Source organism: Ursus arctos, unplaced genomic scaffold, assembly GCF_023065955.2.
Source record: "Ursus arctos isolate Adak ecotype North America unplaced genomic scaffold, UrsArc2.0 scaffold_18, whole genome shotgun sequence".
Classification (NCBI taxonomy): Eukaryota; Metazoa; Chordata; class Mammalia; order Carnivora; family Ursidae; genus Ursus; species Ursus arctos.
The window spans coordinates 48859876-48872137 of record NW_026622852.1 but is presented as its reverse complement, the minus strand read 5'-3'; the positions used below and the strand labels follow the sequence as shown (position 1 = coordinate 48872137).

The 12262-nt window shown below is 40.5% G+C and overlaps 1 protein-coding gene across 1 annotated transcript; it reads left to right on the top strand.

Moving 5' to 3' along the window:
* Positions 1–4703: 4703 nt before the first annotated feature.
* LOC113266614 (olfactory receptor 1N2-like) lies at positions 4704–5699 on the top strand. The gene is given in 1 exon segment (XM_026514348.4): positions 4704–5699. A coding segment is annotated over 1 exon segment (996 nt).
* Positions 5700–12262: the final 6563 nt, after the last annotated feature.

Sequence of the window (12262 nt, the reverse complement as noted above, 5' to 3'; positions counted from 1 at the left end):
ATCAGAGCAGCAGTGGCCTCCTAGCCTCTGTCTCAGAACAGAGATATCGCAGTCTGCTCTCCACTGAGCTCTCCTGGCCACTTTAACCCTGTTTTTGTTGGTGCTGCTAAAATCCCTGCCTTGTCCCAGGTTGTGCACCCCACAGCCGGTGTCCGCGCTCTCACTTCCAGGGCCGGCACGTCTCTGTCCTTTGTGTTTCTAACACCGCCAGCCGCCCCCGCGTGTGCTCCCGAGCGCTCTGTTTCAGTGTGGTTTGCACGCACTCTAGAGCGCTGGTTTTCAGTCTGACCATGCGTGCGCGCACTCCCGAGCTCCCAGTATCAGTCCAGTTCCAGTGAGTGCTCCAGAGCTCCAGTTTTCAGTCTGGTCGCACGCACGTTCCGAGGCTCACGGTCTCAGTCTGCTTTCTCCCGGGTGCCAGTCCAGGAGTCTGGCCGCCTCCCTAGTGCCGGTGCCTACTGCTTCCCGGTGCCCGAGCGCAGAGGCTCCCTCCCCCTTCCGATTATCTTCCGCTATCTGTGCGTGGATTCACAGTTCCCCGCTTCGTACCTCAGTACTCAGCGCTGAAGGTGTTTGTTTGTAGAGATCCAAATGTATCTTCCTGCATCTCAGGCTGATTTCGTGGGTGTTCAGGATGGTCTGGTAGATATCCAGCTCGACTCAGGGGACCAGCTGAAAAAGGGGTCCCCTACTCCACCGCCATATTTTCTCCTCCCCCCTTCTTCATTTCTTGTTACAGTTTTTGGTTTTAAATCAAGTTTGTCTGATGTCCGTTAGCATGAGAAATGGTTCTCCATCCCCTCACTTTCAATCTCGAGGTATTTTTGGGTCTAAAATGAGGCTCTTGTAAGCAGCATATTGATGGGTCTTATTTTTTTTTAACTGAACATAGTGTTATTTATTTTTTATAGTACATACATATATTCTTATTATGCTCAGTTAGCCAACATATATCATTAGTTTTTTAAAATTTTTAAAAATTTTTTTAAATTTAAATTTAAATTTTTTTTGTATGTCATTAGTTACCATGGTTAAAAATCAGAAATGGACCCTCGGCTCTTTGGGCAACTAATCTTTGATAAAGCAGGAAAAAACATCCAGTGGAAAAAAGACAGTCTTTTCAATAAATGGTGCTGGGAAAATTGGACAGCTACATGCAAAAGAATGAATCTTGACCACTCTCTCACACCATGAAAGACCTCGATGTGAGACAGGAATCCATCAGAATCCTAGAGGAGAACATAGGCAGCAACCTCTATGACATCGGCCAAAGCAACCTTTTTAATGACACATCTCCAAAGGCAAGAGAAACAAAAGATAAAATGAACATGTGGGACTACATCAAGATTAAAAGCTTCTGCACAGCCAAGGAAACAATCAAAAAAACTATGAGGCAGCCCACGGAATGGGAGAATATATTTGCAAATGATGCTACAGATAAAAGACTGGTATCCAAGGTCTACAAAGAACTTCTCAAACTCAATACGCGAGAAACAAATAAACAAATCATAAAATGGGCTGAAGATATGAACAGACACTTTTCCAATGATGACATACAAATGGCTAACAGACACATGGAAAAATGTTCAAAATCATTAGCCATCAGGGAAATTCAAATCAAAACCACACAAAGATACCACCTTACGCCAGTTAGAATGGCAAAAATTAACAAGGCAAGAAACAGCAATTGCTGGAGAGGATGTGGAGAAAGGGGATCCCTCCTACATTGTTGGTGGGACTGCAGGTTGGTGCGGCCACTCTGGAAAACAGTGTGGAGGTCCCTTAAAAAATTAAAAATTGAGCTACCCTATGACCCAGCCATTGCACTACTGGGTATTTACCCCAAAGATACAGACGTAGTGAAGAGAAGGGCCATATGCACCCAATGTTCATAGCAGCAATGTCCACAATAGCTAAATCTTGGAAAGAACCGAGATGCCCTTCAACAGATGACTGGATTAAGAAGCTGTGGTCCATATATACAATGGAATATTACTCAGCTATCAGAAAGAACGAGTTCTCAACATTTGCTGCAACATGGATGGCACTGGAGGAGATAATGCTAAGTGAAATAAGTCAAGCAGAGAAAGACAATTATCATATGATTTCTCTCATCTATGGAACATAAGAACTAGGAAGATTGGTAGGGGAAGAAAGGGATAAAGAAAGGGGGGCTAATCAGAAGGGGGAATGAAGCATGAGAGACTATGGACTCTGGGAAACAAACTGAGGGCTTCGGGGGGGGTGAGGAAATGGGATAGACTGGTGATGGGTAGTAAGGAGGGCACGTATTGCATAGTGCACTGCGTGTTATACGCAACTCATGAATCATCAAACTTTGCATCAGAAACCAGGGATGTAGTGTATGGTGACTAACATAATATAATAAAAAAACATTTAAAAAATCAGATGAAACGAATATTCACTCTCACTATTAACCAAAGACATGCAAGTTAGAATAATAACAATATTATTTTATACATATGAAGTTGTTAGTGATTAAAACCAGCAATGATACTAGGACAAAGTGTGGTGGTTAAGAGCATGGACTCTAGGGTCATGCAGATCTAGGACAGAATTCTATTCCCTCAATTCAGTGGTTATGTGACCTTGGTCAAGTCATTATCCTCCCTGGACCTCAGTTTTCTCACCTGTAAAATGGGGATCAGAATAGTTTCTGTATCCTATGTTTGCTGTATTACTTGAGAATGTGTAATGGAAGTGGTCAGTAATATTAATAATAGGATTGATTCGATAGTATTCATACAGGAGATGTAACATTTTTAGCAATTGCTATGTATTAGACATTATGGCTGCTGTGCTCTATATAGGCTGCTTCATTTCACTGACAGTTTAGGACTTAAAGGGGTTGCTTCATATTAAGATTACGCTGTTTAGGAAAATTACCAGCAGAAATAATCATGTTATAATTTATACTCCTGACTCTCCCTCAATCCAGTTCCACCTAGGGTATGGAACAGGCATTCAACTGTCTAGGGCATAGGCATGAGTTTCAAAGAGGCCTCCCGGTCAGGCTAAAGTGCACTGTATCCCAGAAAGAGGCCTCAGAATCACTCTCCTGAGATCCACATCTGAGCTTAACTCCCGGGAAAGAGATGCCCTCAGTTCCCCCAAGACCTAGCCAGAGTTGGCTGGAGGACAGGCTCCACAATGCCACCGAGGTTGGCTCTAATGAGCACTTTGGGAAATGGTGTTCCAGGAGCCTTTAAACTCTCAAGAAAGACTCTTGTCTTTTCAGGCCTAGGGAAGCTGAAAATGAATCATACACTCCATGTTCCTCGTGAACCCTGGACTCAATAGACCCCAACTTTACTGACTGAGTCTGAAAGGTCCCAGGCACTTCCTCATTGTGAATTATCCATCTAGGAGAGAGAAATGGAAAATTTGAAGATGCCTGACACTGACTCATGCTCTCACAGGTGAGAATCTGGAAGGGGCAGCACACACTCACACACACACACACACACACACACACACACACACACACACCCTCTCCTTTCCCAGCCCAACAGTAAGCAAGTTTCTTGGGTAGATATGAGCTGAGTCTTGGCCTAGGACCAGAAGCCTCTTTATGAACCAAAGAACAAATAGAGGGTTAAATATTCACAGGAGGTTCTAAGGTCACAGTTTCTACAAGGCCAGTATGAAACGCCCTCCCATACCAGCTCTCTCCAAATCCTAGGGCAGCAGAAGAACAGAGTGGCTACTTTCAAGCCCAGGGAACCAGAGCCTGGTTCCTTTCATCTTCCTTCCCCTGAGGAAATACTGGAGAGATGTGGTACAATTGTAGGGGTTAAGGCACAGGCTTTGGAGTCAGGCACACCTGCATTTGAATCTCATTTACTAGTTATCTGAGGACATCAAATATGTCTGACGCTCAGTTTCACCATTTGCAAAGTTGTTGAGGATACCTACTTCATAGCCTTGTGAAGAATAAAACAATGCCACGAAGGTGTCTGGTGTTTAACCAGTCTCTACGAATTGGGGCTGATCATGACAAGAGGCCAGGAGAACTGAAATATCAGCTCCTAGAGTGAATACAGGTACAGAGGAGCAGAAGGGGAAGAAGACAAAGGAGAGAGAATGGTGGAGGGGAAGGGGTGGTCCCCTCCCTGTTTATGGAGGGGAGGGCCTAGTGATGGATGGGGAAGATGGCATATCACAGACACTCACTGCCCCCAGCCTATATATCCTGTGCCACCAATTAAGGAAGGGCACAGGGATAGAAGCCGGGTAGTGTGGTCAATTTCTAAGGATTGGGGAGGTGAGTAGAGAGGAGGATATTGTGTGTGTGTGTGTGTGTGTGTGTGTGTGTGTGTGTGTGCATGCGTTGCGGGAGAGGCAGCAATGGAGATCATCCATTTTCTTTCCATTTGGTAAACAAATGACTTCTCCAATCTTGCCTTCAAGGATATGCTCAATTCTTACCTCCTCCAATAGCTTACACTGACTTCTCCAGTCCAACTGATCTCTTCCCTGGACCCTATTATAACACAAAAAGTACAATTTGCATTTGTATGACTATCATCTTGCCTTTCTATGTTCCATGGGTGTTTTCTTTCATCCCCATTGAGATCCAAGATTCTCACTGGCAAGGTCCATTTATTCCCCCCTTTTTTCCCAATATAGTCTGGCTACACAGATACATATCTGTGATTGATCTAGTAATTAAATACTAACACATGGAAGGGTTTTATCTGAACAGATAACAAGAACTACGAGGGATGGGGAAAGCAAGCAGAGTGAACCAAACCGCTGTTTCAGACTTCTTCCTTCTAGGACTCTCTGACAAGCCAGAGGAGCAACCTCTCCTATTTGGCATCTTCCTGGGCATGTACCTGGTCACCATGACAGGGAACCTTCTCATCATCCTGGCCATCAGCTCTGACCCACACCTTCAAACTCCCATGTACTTCTTCCTGGCCAACCTATCATTAACTGATGCCTGCTTCACTTCTGCTTCAATCCCCAAAATGCTGGCCAACATTCATACCCAGAGTCAGACCATCTCCTATTCAGGGTGCCTTACACAGCTGTATTTTCTCCTTATGTTTGGTGGCCTTGACATCTGCCTGCTGGCTGTGATGGCATATGACCGCTATGTGGCCATCTGCCAGCCACTTCATTACAGCACAGCTATGAGTCCCCAGTTCTGTGTACTAATGCTGGCCATGTGCTGGGTGCTAACCAACTGCCCTGCATTGATGCACATACTGCTGCTGACCCGTGTGGCCTTCTGTGCCCACAAGGCCATCCCTCACTTTTACTGTGATCCCAGTGCTCTACTGAAGTTTGCCTGCTCAGATACCCGCATTAATGAGCTGATGATTATCACCATGGGCCTAATGTTCTTCATTGGTCCCCTCATGCTGATTGTCCTTTCCTATGTTCGCATTTCCTGGGCTGTGTTTGGCATCTCATCTCCTGGAGGGAGGTGGAAAGCCTTCTCTACCTGTGGTTCCCACCTCACAGTGGTCCTGCTCTTCTATGGGTCTCTGATGGGTGTTTATTTACTTCCTCCATCAACTCATTCTGCAGAGAGAGAAAGTAGGGCTGCCATTCTCTACATGGTGATTATCCCCATGCTAAACCCATTCATCTATAGCTTGAGGAACAGAGACATGAAAGAGGCCTTGGGTAAACTATTTGGTAATGGAAAAATGTTCTTCTTACCATGAGAGTGATGCCTGATCCTGGTATCCCGATCGACTGCTGCCCTCATCAATTCAGTGATTCCACCACACTGACTGATTTTTAAAGGAAGATTATCATATAACTCCGTGTTAGGGGTGTAACAAAAAGGGTATTTCCACTCCTTTACTTGGCTCTAGAATGATATGTTCTGTCTCAGTCTCTGTCTGGGATCCCAGTGAAGCATCCAAATGGCAGGACACCATTTCCCCTTCCTCACCTCTAAAACCAGATTATTAGCCAGAGTGGACTGAAGGATATGATTCATGCTCCGGAGCCAAGTAACCCTGCCCTTGGGTGCTATGGCATGAGGTGAAGGGATGAGAATACAAACATGTACTGAGTATCTACAGGGTTCCTCATTGTTCTTCACATCAGTTCTCTGAGGTAGGATTGTGAAAAGTGTGAGTCAGAATGTAAATAATTTCCCCAAACCAGGTAAACTTGATTCTAATGCCCATCCTTTTTCGACAACACCACATTGTGGAGATCATGAAATATATGAGTGATCATGATAGGAGATAAAAAATTAAATTAAGAAATATTTTACAGTATTTCCTTAATATTTCATTTCTTTAACTTAAGAACACTCCTTTTTGTTTTTCTAGGTGAAACAGAGTAAATACTTACGTGTGCCTACTGTGTGCCAATTTTGTATTAAGGACATGACTCATTCTCTGGGTTCTTTCATAAAATATTCAAAATACAGATACAAAACCATAAATCAAGCATGCTGGAAATTTTATAACTATAATTTGAGGAAAGGTAGCCTGTTGGAAATGGGTGTTCTGCTAACGCCCAAGCTTAATAGTGGTTTTTTTTTTTTTTTTTGCAGTGGGATTACAGGTTACTATTTATTTTATATCTAAATGTTTTGAAACATCTAGATAAAAATGTTCGAAATACTGTTATTTTTAGAGCCAGGAAATGAGATCTGAAGGTTGGCACAAAAAATACTCTGATGATTAGCAAGTCACTCCTAAGAGATAAAGAAGAACTTAAAAACAGAGCTCTCCAGAGTTCAAGGTCAAGTTCGTCCTGGAACAACTTTTTATTTTTTTTTCAAAGATTTATTAATTTATTTTAGAGAGAGTGAGCAAGCAGGGGAGGGGCAGAGAGAGGGAGAGAGAGAATCTTAAGCAGACTTCCCACTGAGCATGGTGCCCAGTGCCCCCTGGATCACGTTTTTTAAGGAGGTGGCCCAGTCTGTTGAGCATCCAATTCTTGGTTTTGGGTGGGGTGAGGATCTCAGGGTCATGAGACGGAGCCCCACATCAGGCTCCCTGCTCAGTGTGGAGTCTGCTTAATACTCTCTCCCTCTCCCTCTGCCCTTCCACCCCTTTTTCTCTCTCTCTAAAATAAATAAATCTTTTTAAAAAGGAGGATGTGACTTTTTGATGTCTTGCATGATAGATCTTGCTTTGAAAGGAAGAAGATGATAAAGGAAGAAGATTACACCTGTGTGCATTTCCCTTTAGCCATCATCCCTTCTCCCCTCTGTTCTTTCTTCTTGGATAGAAGAGGTGGGAATAATGTGACAGCCAGGCAAACCAGACTAGACCATCCTGGCCTTGAAGTAGGTTACTTGGCCCTGACCACAGCAATCTACAACTGCAATTTCCAGTAAGAAAGCAAAGTTTAAAAGAGCAAGCTTTGTGGTTGTCAGTAATATCCCTCTTTTGCTGAACCAATTTCCTTTGTGTAATATCCCTACCTCTGCTCTCCAGTCATCCAGGTACACCATACTGTTTACCATCTATTCAGTCTGCTCTCTGCCCTGTATTAATAGACTACCCTAGATCAAACTCCCATTCCTGAAGCACTGAGCCAAATATGATTATCTCCTTTAAAAGACATGCACTCAATTTGTAAGGTTCAATCTTCCATAAGACCACTTTTGAAGGTGATCTTTTTAAACTAAATGGATCTCAAATGGATAGGATATTTCTGAAGATATTTCTGAGTCCAGAAATTTTAGGTGCAGGAATATAGCTAAATATGGGGTGGGTATACCTTATCAGTTTCTCCTTTTCCCATGTTCTCAAGTACAGCTGCCCCTTATAAGACTCAGAAAATAAAGGGGGATATTATTTAGGCAGAGCAAATGAATTGGAAAAGAAGCCTGCATATATACTGTAAATAAGAACTCCATAAATTATTCACTGGTGCTTTACTTTTTCCCCAGAAGTTACAAATGCTTCATCTATCATTTTAATCAAAGTTTAATATGTGTTCCTTAGGAAAAGTATTTCGTTTGTATATAAAAATTTAGAGACTTTAATGTCATATCCAAGAATTCCACTATATCCTGTGGGATATAAATAGCTAATTACAACTAATAAAATTCTAAGAACAGAAATAGTCCTTCATATAGTGCAGAATAATAATGGAAAGACTTTTGGAAATAACACCACCCTAAATTTATATTTTAAAATACTTTTAGATATTATAATTGGGTTTTTATTTTTATTTTTTAAAAAATATTTTTTATTATATTATGTTAGTCACCATACAGTACATCCCTAGTTTTTGATGTAAAGTTCCATGAGTCGTTACCTGCGTATAGCACCCAGTGTAATATGCAATACGTGCCCTCCTGAATACCCATCACCACCCTATCCCATTCCCCCCACCCCCGAAGCCCTCAGTTTGTTTCCCAGAGTCCATAGTCTATCATGGTTCATTTCCCCTTCTGTTTGCCCCCCCTTCTCCTTCCCTTTCTTCTCCTACCGATCTTTCTACTTCTTATGTTCCATAAATGAGTGAAACCATATAATTGGGTTTTTAAATGACAACAATTGATGCTGTATAAAAGCAGATAAGGGAGATACTCTCAAGTGCTACTGAGAGTATAAATTGGCATAGATTTCCAGGAAATTGGTTCATAATATATATTATGAGCACAAAAATATTTGTACCTTATGACCTACTCTTTCACTTACAACAGTTTGGTCAAAGTAATAGTAAAACAATATTGTTAAGAATTTATATATAATGAACTAATGATGTACTATACAGTGGTTAACTGAACATAATAAAAAAAGAATTTATATATAATGATGTTACTCCTAAGAGAAACATAAACCACCCAAATTTCAACCACAGCAGCCCGGTTAATTAAATTATGCTATGTCAGTATGATGGAGTACTGTGTGGGCTTTCCAATTATTTGATAACACATTTTTAACACAGAATAATGTAAAGAGAAAATTCATTATTACTGAATTCATTATGAATTTATTCTTTATTATTCATAATACTTGGCTAAAAAAACTTGAGAACACCAAAATATTAAAAGTGGCTATCCCAAGATGATGGAATTATGTATACTGTCATTCACTTTCTTCAACATCCAGTTTCAATTTGTATTTTCCACAAAAAAATGTTACTTTGATAATCATAAATTGAAATATTTTGTAAAATTTTAAGTCAATTTATTTTAGCCAATACCTGTACTTTGGTAACCTGGAGTTTGCTGTGGAGATAAAATTAATCTTTCTTCAAACAAACAAGCAAATAAATAATCTTTCTTTTGTTTAAGGGAGAATTGCTAGAAAATTCCAGGCTTTCAACAAATAGATGCCAGATGAGGTTATTATATACAGATCTTCCTTGACTTACGATGGGGTTATGTCCTGATAAGCCCACTGTAAGTTGAAAATGTCCTAAGTTGAAAATTCATTTAATACACCTAACCTACTGAAGATTGTTGTTTAGCCCAGCCTACCGTAAACATGCTCAGAACACTTACATTAGTCTACAGTTGGACAAAATCATCTAACACAAAGTCTATTTTATGACAAAGTGTTAAACATCTCATGTACTTTATTGAATAGTATACTGAAAACGAAAAAGAATGGTGGTGTGGGACAGAGTGGTTCCAAGTGTATCGGTTGTTTACTGATCACGTGGCTGACTGGCAGCTGCTGTGGCTGGCATCACACGAGAGCCTCATGATATGTGCCACATATTGCTAGCCCAGGAAAAGATCAAAATTCAAAGTACTGTTTGTGCTGCATGCATATCACTTTTGCACCAGGTACAGTCAAAAAATCATTAAGTTGAACCACCAACCATCTGTATTCTGCTACAAGGGAAAGAAGCAGAGGGCTTTTTAAAGAAAATGAAGTATTTAAAAAAATAAAAGTAATTATTCCATCTGTATTAGAAATCAGTTGTGATGTTTTCATTTGGCACTGAAAGAGTTTTTTATCTATGCACACAAGGCCTGACATCATAATTATTCCAGGGTTAAGTCTACATTTCATTAATCTATTTTATTAATCAAGGTTCTGGGTAGCAAAAAGAAACCACCATTGGTATTTTAAGAAGAAATCAAGTTAATTCAGGAAACTGAGTTTTTACAAAGTCGTTCACAGTGTTATAGAATGTCTCTTGGATGTCTCCAGGAATAACCTTAAGAATAATAATAATGTGGGGCGCCTGGGTGGCACAGCGGTTAAGCGTCTGCCTTCAGCTCAGGGCGTGATCCTGGCGTTATGGGATCGAGCCCCACATCAGGCTCTTCTGCTATGAGCCTGCTTCTTTCTCTCCCACTCCCCCTGCTTGTGTTCCCTCTCTCTCTCTGGCTATCTCTGTCGAATAAATAAATAAAATATTAAAAAAAAAAGAATAATAATGTGACCAATGTGAAGTATTTCTATCTTTTATATAATCAGGAAGGTGGGGAATCAGAAGGTTGCCATTGGACCTATTGAATTCAAGAGCATATCAGTGAAGCTGCAGCCCAAATAATAGGAATCAACATCAAAACTACTTCTTGATTCCCACTGACCTGATGACTGGACCCAGAAAAGTGGGATCCAGCTACTATTCTCAATGCAACTGCCTCTCAGCATCTATGTACCTACTGATTGGACATTGAAATTCTGCTATAGAAAAAAAAATGCTCCATTAATACATCTGACAGTAGAAAAGGCACACACACACGCACACAAACACAAATGCCCTTAATCTCATTTCAGTATTTCAAATTTCACATTAAGTGCATCTATTCAATAGAACTAAACTCACACCCAGGACCTGACCTGCAAAGGAGCCTGGGAAAAGTATTCCTTTCTTCTTTCCAGCTTTTGAAATATAGAAAGGTACAGCAGAACAAGGTCAGAATGGATGGAGAGTGCCAACCGATTATTTCTCAAACATTTATTAATAAAGATACTGAATAAGTTTTCACTTTCCCTAAATTGATATGTCTGATCTACAGTAATTTAAGTTCTCCTTTTGTCAAGGCAGAGGAACAATAGTACTGAGGTATTTAGTATGGTCTGGATCTTTCAGGGCACATGGATTGGTGCTGAAGATCATAAAATGCCAAGAGCATGCAAGGAAAATATGGAAAAGGAATTCCCAGGAAAAGGGTAAATATTTCCATGGCCAAACTAATGATCATGCTCTAAGTCTGCTGATAAAAGTATATAAGATGCTCAACATTATTAGTCACTAGGGAAATGTAAATCAAAACCACACTGAGGGGGCGCCTGGGTAGCTCAGTTGGTTAAGCATCTGACTCTTGATTTCAACTCGGGTCATGATCTCAGGGTCATGAGATCAAGCCCTGCATTGAGCCCGCTTAAGATTCTCTCCCTCTGCCCCCCCCCAACTCTCTCTCACTCACTCACTCTCTCAAAACAAAGCAAAACAAAAAAACCACACTGAGATTTCACTCTACATCCACTAAGATAACTAAAATAAATAAGACACACAGTAGCAAGTGTTGATGAGAATGTGGGGAAACTAGAACACTAACTTTGCTGATGGGAAGGTGAAATGGTGCTGGCACTTAGAAACTAGTTTGGAAACTAATTCAGCTTCTCCAAAATTAAACATAGCTTTGCCACATGACCCAGCAATCCCACACTTACATATTTATTCAAAAAAATTGAACACATGTCCATACAAAAATGTGCACATTCACGTTCATAGTAGCATTCTTTAAAATAGCCAAAAAGTAGAAACAACTCAAATGTCATTTATCAACTGATAAATGAATAAACGAAATGTGGAATATCCATACAGTGGAATATTATTCAACAATAAAAAGGAACGAAGTACCGATTCATGCCACAACATGAACAGATGTTGAAAACATTAAGCAAAATTCAAGTCGATCAAAAAAGACCTCCTATTATATTACTCCATTTATATGAAATGTCCAGAATAGGAAAATCCACAGAGAGAGAAGGTGGATTGGTGGTTCCCAAGGGCTGGGGGCAAAGGGGAGTAAGGACTGACAGCTAGGGGTGCAATAATACACAATTTATAATTGTATAAACATTAAGAAGCACATATGGATAAATTTAACAAAATAAATGTATACCAGTACATTAAAAACTCCAAAACATTCATGAGTGAAATCAAAGCAGACTCAAATACATAAAGAGATGTACCTTGCACATGGATTGAATGACTTACTATCATTATGGTGCCAAGTTCCCCTCAATGATCTATAGATACGGTATAATCGAAGTCAAACCATCAGCAGACTACTTTCAGAAGCTAATGCTCAATTTCATATGGAAATGAAAGC